Source organism: Alosa sapidissima, chromosome 10 (assembly GCF_018492685.1).
Source record: "Alosa sapidissima isolate fAloSap1 chromosome 10, fAloSap1.pri, whole genome shotgun sequence".
Lineage (NCBI taxonomy): Eukaryota > Metazoa > Chordata > Actinopteri > Clupeiformes > Clupeidae > Alosa > Alosa sapidissima.
Genome location: NC_055966.1, coordinates 11,943,420 through 11,962,236, shown reverse-complemented (window position 1 = coordinate 11,962,236; position 18,817 = coordinate 11,943,420). Strand labels below are relative to the sequence as shown.

The 18,817-nt window shown below is 42.9% G+C and overlaps 1 protein-coding gene across 1 annotated transcript in view; it reads right to left on the bottom strand.

The window, feature by feature from the left end:
- Positions 1–18,817, bottom strand: part of hibadhb (3-hydroxyisobutyrate dehydrogenase b) — a 42,282-nt gene that overhangs the window by 21,245 nt on the left and 2,220 nt on the right. The window contains exons 2-4 of the mRNA XM_042105967.1: positions 14,387–14,547; positions 3,924–4,033; positions 3,418–3,539 (exon numbers count right to left, since the gene is read on the bottom strand). Coding sequence (XP_041961901.1) covers positions 3,418–3,539; positions 3,924–4,033; positions 14,387–14,547 — 393 coding nt within the window. The remainder of the gene's footprint in view (positions 1–3,417; positions 3,540–3,923; positions 4,034–14,386; positions 14,548–18,817) is intronic.

The window sequence follows — 18,817 nt, the reverse complement described above, 5'->3', positions numbered from 1 at the left end:
TTCTCTCTCCCTCACTCACACACAGTCCAGGTAGGGACCCCGGGATCATTTAAAGCTCTACTTAATTTCTCACTTTTATCTCTCTCTGCTCTCTCTCTCTCTAAAAAAATAGTATAAAATAGTCCAAAATAGTATTTCTTCACTTGTATTGTATTGGGTTGAAGAAAATAACTGCATACTTTGTATCAAAATAATAATGCAGGTGTGTATTTTTGTAGTTTAAAAGTACTGCCAAGTATTTTTGGTAAAACCAATACTGTTGGTGATGTGATGACATTGTAAAAGTGCAAAACAAAGATGGTAGCCTCTGACTGGTGCTGAGTAATTGGAGTAATTAGGACCGCACAATTATCCCAATCCCAATATGAACCAACACAATTACCTAATCGCAACAGCTACACATAATCATGCACAGTTCACAACAGCTACACATAATCATGCACAGTTCACGATAGATACACTTAATCGTGCACAGTTCACGACTACACATAATTGTGCACAGTTCACAACAGCTACACATAATCGGGCACAGTTCATTTAGTCAGATTTATTACTTATATTCATGTCCTCCTCCTTGACTGTGCCCCTTCTGATTGGTGGGTGTGCGTAGCGCATGAGGGGCACAGAAACTCTGATTGGTGGGCTTCAAGGTCGGTCAGGGGTGCTGTGCTTCTGTGTGCTCACCAGATCAGACATTTGGAATACTGAACCAAATTAGGGCTGCAGCTATCGATTCTTTTTGGAATCGAGTATTCTAGTGATTATTTTATCGATTAATCGAGTAACCAGATAAAAAAATCATTTTGCGTTATTTAGTGCAATTTATTAATATGCACAACAAATGTCATGCTGTAAACTAGCCCTAGTCACTTCAAAGTAAATTAATATAGCAGTTTTATGTAGATTTGTGCATCTGCAGCATTTACCAATACTACCAAATAACCTCCCTTACAAAGAATAACTGCAGTTTTTACAGTGTTATACTACAATACCGTGCAGTACTTTAGTATTTTCATGTCTAAAAGTACAGTACAGTAGGCCTACAATGCAGTTTTGTTGTGTCCAAAATACTGTATTTCCTGCATGAGAACGGCAAATATTTTCTCCAAAACTGCAGTCATGGGTAGATGATAGAGTGTGTGTGTGTGTGTGCACGCGAGAGAGAGGGAGAGAGAGACGAGATGTGTGTGTGTGATGAGTTTTTGGTGTATTTGCTCACTTGCAATTTTACATGATTCAATTTAAAATTTCCACAACTCATCATATCGACTCACGACATTAGGCTACAGCCGCTACAAAAACCGTACATTCTAACTAGCGAACACATTAAATCAGTTAACATCAATGTTTACATTGCCTTGTGTCGGCTACACTTGGTGAACTGGTGTTAACAACTGGATGCTTTCGGCTCAGATGTTGAATCATCGTTGACGTGCTGTTGTGGTACGCTAGTTCTGCTCTGCAGTGGACACATTGGACACTAAGTTTGAAATGATCCCAAAACTTTGGACATTCTCTGCCTTTTACGGACGGTTTCTTTGCTCTCCGTCATCGCGCCAAACTCTGAAAGTGATGTGCGCGTCAGTAACAGTCTGTGTGAAGCAATAATCCCTGAGCTGAGCAGGCCACAAAGTTTAAATGCATCAATCTGGTGCACTTTGAGAACAAATTTAAATATTTAACCCTTATTTCTACATGGAGATATTTGTGCTGTAGCCTAAACTATTTTGCACTTTAGATTTTTAACCATGCTGTAGCGAAGGGAGAGAGCAGTGACCCCATCCGGTCTCGAACCTGGGTCTCCAAAGAGCCAGGCCCGTTGGTATGGCAGTCAGAGCGCATACTCAACTGTAGTGACGGCACTCTGTCACAGCTGCACACACAGGTGAAATAGTGAAAATGTTTAATAATCTGATATCATTTTACAAGGCTAACTGAGAAAACACTGGAGAAGCTGGTATTCAGCTGGTTCAGCTGGTATTCTGTCTATAATGAGCTGCTTTCAGACACGTCCTCCGCAGTATATGCAGATCTTTGTCAAAAAAATACTTTAGCCTACTTAGATACTGAAATACAGATGAATATGTTTGTTGAATAATGTCTAGTCAGTACACCAAATAAGGGAGGCCTATAGATAGAAATTGTGATAATAAAATATATAGATTTTGGTAGTTTGGTCTTTTCATGTAGATTTGGCAACTAGCAATCTAGTATAGGCCTGAATATCACTGCATGTGTGAAAGAAACAGTAATGTTGGACTTGGACATCACAATAAATGAGGCTACCCATCAATAAATCTGCACTGATAAGAAAATAGTAGCGAGGTTTAATTGATAAAAATGTTGTGTGAGTCTAGGCGAGGGCGAGTGGCACTCCCGTCCCGTCTTACCTGCTGATCCAGCATATGTCTTCATCTTTAGCTTCGCCTCCGCTTGAAAAGTGTCTCATAACACGCCAGCCTTATCATATTGTAAGCTAGCCTATAGCCTAGGCAATAACAGGCACTAATGCGTTCGCTCTATGCTTAATAAATTATATGTGTGCTTACTACGCTACGTTCATTTAGTGTCTATCCTTTTCAAAAGTTTAGACAGTAGCCTAGATCTCATGTTCGTGGGTTGTTGAAGTGTGGACCATATAACTGCTCGATATCAACCACGTTAGCTAAAATGATATATCGACATGACGTGACCGCAGGATACTTGATATACAGGCTAAATGCAAATATGACGGTGCATGATATTATTAAAACAAAATATAGAAAAATAAAACAGACCAAAAATAAAAGTAAGCACTAAATTGTGTTTCCTGTAAATGTTGTCAGTCATTCTTAATCTTTGCATTCTTAATGTTTAAACGTTTAAAAAAGTTAGTGTAGAGCCCCTTCACTTTCTTTCAATGCCCTTTCTGTGATCGGTGATAGGTATCGGTACTGATTTCAGTGATTGGTAATCGGTGACCGGTCCCAAAAACACTGATCGGAGCATCGCTACCATTTAGTGCTTAGATGGTACCCAGTTAGTTAAAAACTAACTAAAACTAAAACTTAAAACTAAAAGGGTCATAACCCTACCTGATCAACAACATTACACAGAGCAATATCAAGCATGTGGGCATTGACAATATCAGAGAGAGATTCTCCTTGTTATGTCAGTGTACCATGAGTTTGAAGCCGTTATTTTAAAGGTAATAATTTGCATTGGGCTGATTTTAAGTTGTTATTGTAAGGTAATAGAAATGCATTGGGTTGATTTAAGTTGTTATTCTGCAGAACTGCATTGGGTTGAGACCTTCCTGAAACAGAGGGGTGGGATGGCGTATGATGGCGTGCAGAACTTAAACCTGTGCTCAGAGTGACTAAGAGTCACTGTGTGTGTAACCAAGAGTGTGAGTGTGTGTGTGTGTGTGTTCCTTACCCCCAGACACCGGGGCGTCCATGAAGACCGCACCCATTTTCTCGGCGGCAGCAGCCATCTCCTTGGAGACGGCCGGGTCTATAGTGCTGGAGTCAATGAGAAGGGAGCCCTTCTTCACTTTCCTGAGGAGAGGGACACACACACACACACACACACACACACACACACACAGCAGAGTTAGGGTAGAAAACGGGTAGAAAACACACACATACAGACAGACAGACAGAGGTCTGGAAGAGGAGGTGTGTGAGCAGTGGGCTTGATGTCGTTGGGTCCGGTGTGCGTGTGTGTGTCTGTGGCTCTCTTGAGGATGTCGTTGGGTCCGGTGTGTGTGTGTGTGTGTGTGTGTGTGTGTGTGTGTGTGTGTGTGTGTGTGTGTGGGGCTCTCTTGAGGATGTTGTTGGGTCCGGTGTGTGTGTGTGTGTGTGTGTGCGCGGCTCTCTTGAGGATGTCGTTGGGTCCGGTGTGTGTATGTGTGTGTGTGTGTGTGTGTGTGCGTGGCTCACTTGAGGATGCCGTTGGGGCCGGTGTAGACCTCGATGACGTTGGGGCTGGAGGGGAGCATGGTGATGATGCGATCCGCTTTATCAGCTACTTCAGCTGGGGAGTCCAGGATCTGGGGATGCCCACACACACAATACATATTAAACACACACACACATACACACCTGTTCATGTTGTTGTTCTAGTTGTATGTGGTATGGTCAGAAGTTGCCTATTGCAGTGTTTACCAAAGTCTGGGTCGCGACCCACAGGTGGGTCGCAGGAGATTTTATTTGGGTCGCCAGCACAATTTATGTTGTGTTATAGGCCAAATCAACCATTTGTCATTTTATACCATAAAAGCTCATGAAACTGGCGCATGAAACTGGGGGATGAACGCATCGCAGAGGGGGTGCCAAAGCATGGATATCTACCTCTCAAAATGAAACCGTTCTGTGGTACGCCTGCAATGTAGGCTACCTCGCAGTTGCAAACTGCAAGCGACATGAATCCGCCTATTTGCGCGAATATTAACAGATACCAGCTCCTCAACTTTACCGATTAAAATCTAGTGACCGTGCTGTCAACTAAAGCAGACATCCCGGAAATAAGGCCATTCAATTTGCATGTAGATAGTTTCGATTGTAGATGCAATCTGTAAAGTTAATAGCAACCTCCTCACATTCTTATTTCTGATTTAAAATGCACAACAGTGCATTATATTAGGCTACAATTTAAATGGACATTTTAAACAATATTCCTCTCGTTTTCTACCTTGCTAACTCCAAAGTAAAGGCGCATTCTTCTGGCTATTGCGCAAAAACCTCTTGTTCTGATATAACGACTATACAATATAATATAATACAACAATACAATATAACGACTTGAGTTATCTGCTGTTTACATCGGAATTGACGTCCACAGTGTTATGGACCCATTTGTCTGCAACGCAACGTAGCCTACAACATTTTTTTTAGAAATACAGATTACTAAGACGAATGATGTAGTAGTCTTTTCCAACTTTTTACGCTGATGGTACTCAAAATGCAACACAACCGTGTTCAAAGCAGGATCTATCTATCTAGATCCTATAGCAATGTATGGTTGGGGGAGGCATAGAAAAGTTGGAGAACCTGTGGCCTAAAACAATATTGGTGGTTGCAGGGTAGATTTGAAGTGAAATGGGTCGCGATGGTCTGTCATTTTTAAAAAGTGGGTCCCCAGAAAAAAAGTTTGGGAAACACTGGCCTATTGCAATTGCAATCCCTCAAGGCCCAGCTGTAATTAAGCACTAAGAGAGCAGCACTATCAAGCAAATGGTTTTATGAAGCACATTTACAACAGGTTGTATAACACTCACAGAGACGCCCTGTCCAGCACACACACGCAAGCAGGACACGCCCTGTCCAGCACGCCGTATAACACTCACAGAGACGCCCTGTCCAGCACACACACACACACAAGCAGGACACACGCTGTCCAGCACACACACACACACAGACTGATGATCCACAGACCCAGCACACACACACACACACACACAGACTGATGATGCACACTGACCTAATGTTGGTGTTCGTTGGGTCAGTGTGCAAGCACCGCCAGACAGGGTCGTGCCAGACGGGGTCACGTCAGACGGGGTTGTGCCCGTGCTCTTGGCCGATGCCACCGCCCCCAAGTCCAGTCTCTGTAGTTCGTGCCCGACCTGACCAGAGCTGTAGAAGTCCATCAACATATTTGGGGCAGCCGTGGCCTACTGTTTAGGGCTTCGGGCTTGTAACCAAAGGGTTGCCAGTTCGATCCCTGACCCAGTAGGAAAAATGTGGGTGGGGGAAGTGGTTGAGCAGTGCTCTCCTATGCCCACATCCACGGCTGAAGAGCCCTTGAGTAAGGCACCTAACCCCCTCACTGCTCCCCGAGCGCCGCTGTAGCAGGCAGCTCACTGCTCCAGGTTAGTGTGTGCTTCACCTCGCTGTTTGTTCACTGTGTGCTGTCTGTGTTTCACTAATTCACGGATTGGGATAAATGCAGAGACCAAATTTGACCACGGGATCAAAAGACAGGGCAGAGCAGGCTGTACTTCCTGAGGAGGCTGCGCTCCTTCAATGTGTGCAGCAAGCTCCTCAGGATGTTCTACCAGTCTGTTGTTGCCAGCGTCCTCTTCTATGCAGTGGTATGCTGGGGAGGAAGCACAAAGAAGAAGGATGCGGGGCGACTTGACAGGCTGGTAAGGAAAGCTGGCTCTGTAGTGGGAGCTGAACTGGAGTGCATCACTTCAATATCTGACAAAAGGACCCTGAACAAACTGATCAACATCTTGGACAATGAGTGTCATCCACTCCACAGCACTATTGTAAATAGTGCTGCCGCGATTTAGTCAACTTAATCGAATATATATATATATATATATATATATATATATATTAGCACATATGCATAACCCCTCCCTCCATGCCACAGCCGAATTGTGGCCACACCTTTTCTTAATATAGTTATATAGATATAGATAGTTTTTTCTCTAGTTTCTTTTATATTGCCTACTTGCTGATATGTCCATATTTATTTTATGTTGGTCTCTAGACTTTATTCTTGCACTGTTGCACTTACTCATTTGCACCATCACCATGACACTCACTCACACAGAGCACCTTACCTTACCTTACTATGCACAGAGAATCACAGGCTCAGTCCCTGCCTCAGTCATTGCAAGCGCCTCTTGATTGATTAATCACCCACTATGTGGATACTGTTTTTAGAATTGATTTAGTTTAAGTGTTATTTAGTATAATTTGTATTTTAGTATATTCTTTATCTTCTGCTGTCCTTATTGCTTAGTTGTGTTTTTTATATTATATACTTTTAATTACTTTTTTCTACTGTTAGTGAATGTGTGTGTGATGTCTGTATGCTACTGAGACCTTGAATTTCCCCTGGGGATCAATAAAGTATCAAAGTATCTATATATATATCTATCTATCTATCTATCTATCTACAAAAAGTATATATAATTACTATACTATATTTGTTCTAGGTAGATCAGCTAAGTAGTGAAATCACCTGTGTTAAGTACACAGGTAGGGCCAATGCATGGTGGGCCTTTTACTCTTTGAAACCAGATTTGCACACCTCTGGAGCGGCCCGACCATGTCAGCCACATCCCCCCCCCCCCCCCCCTCCCCCTCCCCCCCAAACACACACAGCAGTGCCCGCCCCACCTCAGGCTCTTCCTGTGCAGGCCATCCAATCAAAGACAGCAGCTGAGCAATGATGATGACATCATGCTGCTTAATCACAGGAGCAATCATCACTAAGAGTGGGAATGGAAAAAGTCTAACACCCACCTACAAGACAGATGAGTGTGTATGCATGTCTGTCTAGTAGGTGTGTGTGTGTACTGACAGGCAGTGCTTGTCAGTATGACGGATGTGTTCAGAAGCAGTGGAGAGAACAGGTCTGATTAAAGGTCTCCAGTAATGTTGGCACGAGTGTGTGTGTGTGTGTGTGTGTGTGATTAAAGGTCTCCAGTAATGTTGGCATCAAAGGGGGATTTTCCATCAGGAGTTTGAGTAGAACACTACACCACAGCCTCTTCCTGAGTGGCAAACCTCCAGCAGCATCTCTCCCTCTCTCTCTCTCTGAACTAACATCTTTCTGTCATCCCTCTCTAGCGCTCTCTCTCTTCTATCGCTCACCATTAAAGGTGTGTGTGTGTGTGTGTGTGTGTGTGTGTGTGACCCTCAGGCCCTCATCTCTCTACTAGTGCTGCCGCGATTAGTCGACTTAATCTACCTAATCGACCATGAAAATTAGTCGACGGCAATTTTTTTAGTCGAAGAGTCGTTTTACTATTGACCACCTATTTATTTTTGGTCTCCCGTCTCAAATGGCTCACTGTAGGCTAATGTTATTAACTCTTGAAAAGGACGACTGTCTTTGGATGTTAAACAGGCTACTTAGACTTTGGCAGTCATGTTTTAAACTCTGCTAAGGTCGCAAGTGGAAACGCATGTAGCAAAGCTGCGTGCCTGCCTGCTTTCAGCGCGATCCATTATTAGGCAGTTAAAGGGGTGGTTCAGGATTTTGGACATAGGACCTCATTTCCAAGTAAGCAAGTGTGATATTTATAAGTGGAGACTGTTTTCAACACGTTTCATCCAGTCGTTCTAATTGCAGAGGTCGCAGGTGCTAGGCTAGCGCAAGTCAACGGTATGTGCTAGCCTGCCACTAAAAACAGTCTTACCTACTCCAAAGGACACTCGAGGCAAATTCCAGACAATCGATGTAAATGTCTGTGTTGATAGAATAGTGTAAGAAATACAACTACCCTCGCATCGCATTGCAATAGTTATACTTTGTTCCCTGAAGTTGGTAGTAGTCATTTTGCATCTCAGCGGCGGACTGATATTACCAAGGCTACTACTAGGTATCCCCATTGGAGTGCGCTTTACTGTTTACTTTTTGGCGCAGTACTACTAACTGGAGCAAGTATAATTCCGCCGCTGCGAAGACACTAGTCCCTCAAAATGTAATGCGATCGTTGAAATGCAAGGATAGAATAATGTTAGAAATAAAACTATCAATACAGACATTTACATCGATAGTCTGGCGTTATAATTTATTTGCCTTGGGTGTACTTTGGAGTGGGTAAGACTGTTTTTAGTGGCAGGCTAGCACATACCGTTGACTTGTGCTAGCCTAGCACCTGCGAACTCTGCAATTAGAAGGACTGGATGAAACGTGTTGAAAACGGTCTCCACTGATAAATATCACACTTGCTTACTTGGAAATGAGGTCCTATGTCCAAAACCCTGAACCACCCCTTTAAGCGGGGGAGCTAAGCTGGTACGCTAGTCCAGACTCTGACTAATATAGCATTGTGGAAATTGCAATAAATGAAGTGAAGAGAGTGGCTCACGTTGACAACGCAACGGCGTGTCATTTATTCATTCATACAAAAAAAAAAACGTTAAAATGAATATGCCGCTGCCCGTGATGTCAACAATCAAGGCGCGGCGTTATTTCCCATGTTCAATAAGTCACGACGCATATTTTTTTTAGCGTTCAAGCCAACTGATAAAGTGAGGTAGCCTAACTTATGTTTTAAGACGCACAAAGTGCCTGTAGCCTACTTGTTTTGAACATGCTGACATTTGCAAAGTCCTCAACTCCTGTCGCCTTTCAAAGTTGGCTAGACCATCGTTTCTCAAACTTTGGGCCGCGGACGAGCACCGGCCGCAACGTGGACACTGCTGGTGGAGTGAAATTATTCCCGGGGCTACGTCTGATAATTTGCTGCGCAATTGATCAAGGAACCATGGACCGACAGAAAAAGAAAACAAACGTTTCTGCAATCAGTGTCATCAAACATAGAGGCATACAATTAAATGGTGTTATGAGCGTTCATTCAATGCATGCGTGTGCGCGAGCGAAACTGAAACCACTCGATAACGTTGGTAGCAAAGCTCCGATTCACCTATTGGAAGGTTATTTAATTATGAAACAACATTTAATAGAACGATGTGGATTTATACAACTTCCATAAAAACAGAGCACAGACTAATACACTATCTAGCATTGTATAGTCAAATTTGCATAACATGCCCAAAAGCTATTGTGGCATAATTAAATATCATGCAATATTCTTTCCATTTGCCTACCAGTGTATGATGCTTGCATGAGGGAAACATCCCAAAACAATGGCACCCATATAATTGCTGTTGTTTTGAGAAGTATTTATCATGCAACCATGCAAAAGCAATGAAACTATTGTAATTATATTTTACATTGGTAAAGCAGTCCTCTGTTTTCACAAACTTTTTGCACTTTAAACATTGGCTGCTTTGAAGTGCATGTATAACAATATAGCATAACAATTATAATTGTGATGTGATATAATGATAATTTGATGGGGGGTGGGTTCATGTAGGTGCCATGATCGGCCCTCAGGTCAAAGAAGTTTGACAAACATTGAACATTGTCTATGTCCATGGCAACACTGGCATACAAATAAAGTATATCAAAAGGTCTGACATTAGATCTGATGGTATAATTTTAAATGGGTGATTTTTTTTTTTACACATAACAGTTCACTTAATACGCTTCTAACAAAAGTAGGGTGATCTATATTTTATGTTTTCCCTTCAGTTGAGTTCAAAATAAAATGGACACAACGAAATAACAAAACACTTTTCTTTTTTTTTTTTTCTTTTTTTTTAAATAAAAAAAAAAAAAAATAGTCGTTTAGATTAGTCGACTAATCGAAAAATTAGTTGAAAAGATTAGTCGTTAGAAAATTAGTCGTCAGTGGCAGCACTACTCCAGTGTTTCCCCTACAATGTATACATCAGCGGCGCAGCACCGCTCCTGGAATTCAAGCGCCACTGCAAAAAGAGTTGCCTAATTTAAAAAAAAAAAATAGACGCAAGTGAACTTCAGGAACAGCTGCCGTTTGTTCAGGTTTCATGTCCACAAATAATAGTAGGCTAACGTTGAAGGCGCAGTCAGGGATTCCACAGGAGATCACGCTTGTTTGTGTTTATGTTTAAGTTTATTAGCAGACGCAATTTTGTGCCAAAAAACGTAGCCTACATTATGTTAACCAAGGAACCAAATTAAACACGCCAGCGAGATAGCTCGCCCCTACCTTCAGTAGCCTATTCCCAGATAAATCCAAGCATTGTTTCGTTTTTGTTTGTGATACAGGCAATGCTTTCAAGCCCTGTGTTGCTAACATACCTAGGCTGTGAAACTAAGGTCTAGCTAGCCTATTGGTGGGTTTAATTGAATTTGAGTAATAGGATACGCAAGCATTTACATCTGAGATAGTTTGTAATTCCTGTAGAGCTCATCAAAATTATAGATATGATACAAGACACTTATCTGCTATAATCCAAGTGAATTTTCTTCGAGTTTTTGACCATTTATTTTCCAAATGACATGGGAAACATAATTAATTTCATCCACATATTCTTATGCACCATGCACAACAACGCTACTAAGTTAGCTTAAAACCGTGAGAATCAAGCCAGCGTCACGGGCCGTCACGGCATTAAAGTGACAGGCACTCAATTCGACTTGCACAGCACCAATACAGTGTAATGGCATGAAAGAGAAGTCTATATAGTTTATACAGTGCTGTGCAAAAGTTAAGACACCCATGCTGAAATTGACTAAAGGGAGGAATAAAAACATATTTTGCCTTTTGTCTTAAAGGTGCCATGTGTAATGTCCGCCAAAAAATCAATTCCTACTCCACATTCCATAAAAGATGGGGGCAGTATACTTCCAGAAAGTGAGTTGGTCTACCCTAGAGTAACAACCGAGACACGTGTATTGCAGTTTGGCTGGCGGTTATTTGTGTTGATGGTTATGTCATAATTTGTAACTCAATCTGTCCATTTCTTTCACAAAATCCACCAGAAGTCACAATTTAAGGAGTCATTTTTTCAAATGTTTCTCTTTTTTTTTGGGGGGGGGGGGGGGGGGGGGGCTTCCTACGATCAACAGCACCGCTGCTGGAAAAAAATTCTAGGGGAAACACTGTACTCTCTACTTTCTCTCTGGCCAATATGCAGGGCACTTCCTCTCCTGCGCTCGCTCTCTCTCTCACACACACCTTCTCTTCTCTCCAGGAGCTCACTCGTATACACACTCTCTCAAGCTCAGTCAGTCTCTCACACGCTCACGCACACACACACACACACCTCTTCTCTTCTCTCCAGGAACTCACTCGTATACACACTCTCTCAAGCTCAGTCAGTTTCTCTGTAGCCCCTTTTACACTGCCGGATTTCCTGTGAATGTGTGTACCTTTATCGCGGAAAGCCTGTCCTTTTTACACACACCGTGGCGGAACGGCGGTTCAAAGTGTCCCCCCAATTTTATCACCAGGCAGGGTAGACATAAAAGCGAAACGATTCATTCCGGCACCAGTGTAAATGTGTTAGGGCGGAATGGGGGAATCTGGGTGGGCGTTTTCGATGACACCACATATGTCCAACCCACCACAGGAGATTTAAAATCTGACTGATCAAAAGCAGCAATAGCAGAGACAGCACATTACGGAAATCTTTAAATCCACAAAGCTTCCAGTCATTGAACACCTGCTAGAGTTGACTGTAGGTCGGAATGCAATCGGTTGCCATATAGGCTATCCTAAAATCCAGCGATAAAACAAGTATGAACTCCTGGAGCGTCTTTCCTAGCAAGCTTTTACATTATCACATTATAACTACCGTTAGCCACATAACATTTAGAAGCTAGACATTAGCGAACATAGCTTAATGTCACTGTTTAACAAACAAACTAGCATGCTATGCAGCCATACAAGTAAATACAGCTAAATGTGAGGACAATGAACTCTTACCTTTATGGTCTACAAGTTATCCAGTTATCCATAGTTAGTGCACTGTTTTTTCCATCATGCATTCTTCTCGATATGAGCAAGTTAGAGATGGAGATAGCCTGACCATATTCTACCACCATATTACCCATACAAACGGTCATAGTATAATATGCAGTTTCTGGCATCCATAAGAAAAGCATTTGTAGATGAATGGCCAACTTAACTGTAGCTACATCTGACTCATCTTCAGGGAATAGCAACGTTACTAGCTCCTGATTAACAGGCTAGCCTACATGATGATTAAGCACATTGAAGAGGCTTTCTGTTCATTGGATCACATTTTATTTTCAGTTGTCAAAAGTTATAAGGGTAAAATTAGTGATGGCAAAATCCCCAGTTCAGAAAATCATTCATTTGTTCCCACTAGTGCAGTGCCCGTTCAAACATGCTATTCCTGTAGTCTAATTACATGCCTGCAGGTAGGCCTGCTTTGAAAATAGGATAGGGAAAAACATAATTCCAGGTAGGCCTAAGCATTTAATAATGAATAGGCCTACAGATAATATAATAATATAATAAATGTGAAGTGAGCAGGATTTAAGCATGGCTACATGTGACATTTTTTACAAATCAAAATTACATAATCCTAACAGCTGTTTTGAGTCAAGACTATATAGCCTATTGAATAACTTGATAGAGAAAACAAACATTTTTGTGGAATGATGCATCATATGAAAATTGCAACGGTGGGACTCAAAAACAGTCTCTGGCGGCCTATAAGTGACATCACACTCTGTCTGCCACTCGTTGCTTGTCGCTGGTTATGCTTTGCATGTGTGGCATTCTGAGACATTCTTTAATTCGGGACCATCATCGCTCGTTTCAATTTAGGACTTTGCAGTTGGAACTGTCGTTTGCTTATTCAAAGTCTAAAGACAGTCCAAAGTAGCCTGGGCTATTCATATAGCATCACACTCTGTCTGCCACTCGTTGCTTGTCGCTGGTTATGCTTTGTGTGGCATTCCGAGACGTTCTTTAATTCGGGACCATTATCGCTCGTTTCAATTTACGACCTTGTAGTTGGAATTGTCATTTGCTTATTCAAAGTCTAAAAGACAGTCCAAAGTAGCCTGGGCTTTTCATATAAGTGACATCACACTCTGTCTGCCACTCGTTGCTTGTCGCTGGTTATGCTTTGCATGTGTGGCATTCTGAGACGTTCTTTAATTCGGGACCATTATCGCTCGTTTCAATTTAGGACCTTGCAGTTGGAATTGTCGTTTGCTTATTCAAAGTTTAAAGACAGTCCAAAGTAGCCTGGGCTATTCGAAGTGTCCGTTTATTGCACATCATTTTTTAGAGTCATTTTGAAGAGCCACTGCATACCTGTGTTTCTTGCCGTGTTGTTGCAAAATCCGTGGAGTTCACTTTATTGTTGAGATCAGACATGTTAAGTTTTTACCCGTGTAACCTACACTGATCCAGCTCTGCCAAAGCCCTGCTTCTATTTTCACTGGTAGCTTACAGTACAGTGGTGTGTGGGAGGGGGAGTGGCTAGCGGCGAAAGCCAATGTGCTTCTTTTACCGATATATTTAACGATATCTTTTGCATTTCTTATACAAACAATGTCAAATTTGGCACTGCACTTACTCATGCCCATAGCAAGACACCTGCCACCTGCCTGAAATCAGTCTGACAAACGGTCAGCCAGATATGCGTGCCACAGACACACAGACGCTTCTTGCTTTATAGATGTGTCAGGCTACTCCTCACGGCCAATGTTGCACGTCACGCTTCATGTTGCTATTTGGTCCTGCCTCCTGGCTCCTCAAAATGCCGGCTTGTATGTAAACACTCGCAGTACGAAGAACCAGGATGGCAATGTTTTGCCTCGTTTTTAGACACACGATGCGGCATAAAGACGTCTCCTCTTCCCGTGAATGTTGCACGATCTCAGTAAAAAAACAACTTCTGTCTCTCACTCGTGCACACTCACCTTCTCTTCTCTCAAGAAGACACACACACACCTTCTCTTCAGGAGCTCACTCGTATACACACTCTCTCAAGCTCAGTCAGTCTCTCTCTGTCTCTCTCTCACACACACACACATACACACACACACACCTTCTCCTCCCCCTCACCTGTGCGCCGAGCTCCTGGATCTCCTTGCAGGACTCGGGGAAGACATCGGTGGCGATGACAGGGTAGCCGTGTTTCAGCAGGTTCTTGGCCATCGGGTTCCCCATGTTGCCCAGCCCAACGAAGCCCACCTGCGTCTTAGACGCCATTGCCCGGCTGGACACTGCGTGCACAACACACCCATCACATCAGTAAACAGAATCACACTCACTAATGTTAATAGACAATACTGTAGAGATATAAGCCATTAAGACCCGAGTTTACTTGTTAGCCTATGGTGTCTGCACTTATGATTCTCTACAACTTTTTACTGCATTGCCATGAACAAAGTAAAGGCAAAAAGGTGTTTCTTTGTCGAACAAATTGGGATGCAATGTGAGCCTTGAATTGGATGCCATGCAGGAATTTGCTAGGATCTCAAAACAGGATTTTGAACATTCTTTGCCATAGAGAAACACACAATAGCCTTGGATTATAAACATGCTTTGCTACAAAAACGTGAGGTAAGTCGAGCTATATGAAGTTATTATTTTGCTGTCACTTCGTCTGTTTTATAACCCAGAAGGATGTACTTGGTATCAAATAGCTCACAGGTCCGCGGGTAATTCAAACGAGAGTAATGGGTGCGCAGGTGAACGCAGAGAAAACTTTGCGTCAATTGGGTTTTAAGGGTTAATCTTACATATCCCTCTGCTACTCCCTATGGAAAGTTTTCAGATCTGCACTCTTAGAATAGGTTGGCGACGCTTATCAGCGATTTAGTCGTGGCCAGCATATTTGAAAATATCGGCCACTAATATCAGCCGTTTTGCAGATGGCCGATGGGAGCAAAAAAAGGCCCATATCGGCCGATACCGATAGCCTTCCGATATATCGGTGCATATTCACTGAACACACACACCTTAGTCTACATTCTCACTGAACACACACACACATAGTCTACATTCACTGAACACACACACACACACCTTAGTCTACAGTCTCACTGAACGAACACTCACACACACACACACACATACACCTTAGTCTACATTCTCACTGAACACACACACACACACACACACCTTAGTCTAGTGGAGGTGAAGGATTAACAACAGACAAAGACTATCTCTAAAGAGCTATATCTACTGACAAGGTAATGTTTCACGATTCTCGCTAGATTTGTCAGGCCGCCATTCTTGAAGTTGCATTGGTGGTTTTCTCAGTAGCGACTCACTACATTTATGCTGTATAGCTATGCTAGGTGAACGTCTACTACAAGTTCGTTTACCATCAAATTGGCTTCGTAAAGGTGAAAATCTTGCATAGTGTTCCTTTAATGAGAAGGTGAAAATCTTGCATAGTGTTCCTTTAATGTAAAGGTGAAAATCTTGCATAGTGTTCCTTTAATGTAAAGGTGAGTGAAGCAGCTGTTCTGTTCCTCCGCTGCTCCTTTGTCCTTGACTCATACACTGATTAACTCAAGGGCATAAACAATAGGAGGTTACACTTCAACCATACACACACACACACAGAGCCAAAAGGTTGCAGCAGCAACCTGAAATTACCATGCAGCCGCACACTGATGACCACACACACATAGATAAACTGGTATTGTTGCTGCCACGGAGTTCCTCATTGACTTCAGTTCCACATAGGAGCAGTATGCAATGAGATTACAGTAGGGAGGGGGAGGGAGGTCACACACACACATATATGCTCTTTCTCTCTCTCACACACGTATGTGCTCACACACACACACACACAAGAGTGAGTTTGCAGACGACCGCTGTAGAGAATCTAAGATGAGGGAAAGTAGAGATCTGCAGAGTAAAGGTCATAGTATATATACCTATATACCCTACACCAGGGGGTGGGGACTCGCCACACACACACACACACACACACACTTCGCTCATCTCTGCAATGCCAGCTGGAGAAAATGGACACAGTGACCCCACCACATTCAAGGGCACATACGCGCGCACACTGCACACCACACAGCTAGTCACAAGTCAAATAAAAAATAAAAAAATATGTTAATTATATCCTGATCATCTTTTTAGGGGGGGTCCAATTAAAACAAAAAATTTAATAATTGCACCTACAATAATTTCCGACAAAAAGGGTGAAAAGGGTGAACTGGACATTTGAGAACACTGCGGATGAACATAACACTACATGGCAACAGTCCTGGTCTCAGTAACGGCCCTGGTCCTGGTCAGTAACTATCATAGTCAGTGACAGTCCAGGTCAATGACAGTCCTGGTCAGGTTCCTTGTCAGGCAACATCTGCAACATTTTAATCAACTTTATATGGATTCTCCTCAGTGCACAAAGCAAGGTCCACAATGATATCTATCAGTGTTGCACGGGTTTGGTCACAAGCGGCCCGTGGTCGCCCGATATTTTAATCAACCCGACTGCAACTCGGACCGTGAATTAGGACAAAATTATACCCGACCCGCAATCTGACCCGCTTATTTACAAAATGTGTGCTTTTGGTTATAGCCTACCATCAACTGTGACAGTAGGCCATTTCTGTAAAACAAACTAATTTATTTGCTAAACGTTATGCAGTAGAACTAGGGCCGGCGGAAGGCATGGGCATTCTGGGCAATTGGCCTGGGCGCCAAACTACCAGGGGCGCCACAGCGCAGCGAGCTATAGGCTACAACATTAAAAACACATTCATTGTCAAATAATGACATAGACGGTTTAAAGGAGAATTGCGGTGTGATATTGACCTAAAGTGTATTGAAACATGATACCGAGTGTGAACGTATGTCTCATAGCCCATCTCGGCTTGTCCCCTGCACTCCGAAATCTGGCGCTAGTTAGCCGATGCTACCAACAGCTTTTTCAATGGTGTTCCAACTGGTGTCATGTTTCAATACACTTTAGGTCAATATCACACCGGAATTCTCCTTTAAATGCGGGAACAGTAAGTAATTCATTTTCAGTGATATCGATTAAATAACAGTCATGAATGAGACGTTCAAAGCATAGTGCTGCAGAATACAGAAAAGTGCACAGGTTGAAAAACTTTTCTCCCGCGTATGGGTGCTGATCTTCAGCCTGAATCGCCAGGTTGCTAGCAGTGGAACACAGCAGAGGGACGACAATGTAAAAAGGTAAAATCTGAATCTCACCATGTCACTGAATCAGGGGAGCAATGAGCTGGTTTCCCCGCAATAAGATGGTCCTATCGCGGGGTGATATGAGACTGCGACACTCGAAGTGTGTTCCTAATGTCATGTTTAAATGCACACCTAACAGACGGCATCATATAGGTAGTCCGATTTCTAGCCTACACTGTTTTAAGTCACAGACAACCAAAGTAACTTTTATGCATGCGCAAACCTATATGGCCTATACGTACCGGTATATATGGCTGTGTTGCCTGTGTACCATAAGATTTATGCAGGCGCCTCCTCACTAGCTTAGAAATCTAGATGCACCTATAGCGGCAGCAATGGGGCAGCCATGGCCTACTGGTTAGCGCTTCGGACTTGTAACCGGAGGGTTGCCGGTTCCGAACCAGTAGGCACGGCTGAAGTGCCCTTGAGCAAGGCACCGAACTCCTCACGGCTCCTCGAGCGCCGCTGTTGTTGCAGGCAGCTCACTGCGCCGGGATTAGTGTGTGCTTCACTTCACTGTGTCCTGAGTGTGTTTCACTAATTCACGGATTGGGATAAATGCAGAGACCAAATTCCCCTCACGGGATCAAAAGAGTATATATACTTATGTGGGTCTGGCTTGTCAAGCTACCTGCTCACAACTGTAGGCTAAAAGTTTAACATGGGCAGGTGGAACGTATCAGCATTATTTTACTGAGCGACTTGTCAATAGGTCTTGTACCTAATCTAAAAAAGCTGTTCCAGGTCAGTATATAAATCTATTGCTTGCATGAGGTCTGGGAATTGCACTTACTCGGTTTGGCTGGGAGGGCTTCTACCAGTGCCGCGTTTGTGACGAGTTACTGTATGTTGGTCGTGCCTGTTTTGTGGCTGTCATACTTTTAAATGGCTTCGCAACAAGTAGGCCTACATAGAACATAACTTGCACTACTGTCTTCTTCTTTAAGAACCTTTCCAAATATTTCCCATATATCGCTTTTCCTGGAGGGGTGTCTTATTTTAACTTCTCGCATCTTCAGCTTCTTTACCGTCTCCATCTCTACCTCTCCACCTATGTGGCAAGTAGGTCTACTGTATGCTTCAACCAATGAGATCTTTGAAAAGCAATTTTGTATTGTCATAGTGTGACGTCGCTCAGCCTGCCACTTGTTGTCTAGCTATGCGGCATTAGCCTATCGCTCGTTTCAATTTGGGACCTTGCAGTCGGAATTGTCGTTTGTTTAGTCAAAGTCACGGTCAGCGAGATATGCGTGCCACAGACATTAGGACACACACACAGACGCTTCTTGCTGTATATATATAGATTCCAACCGG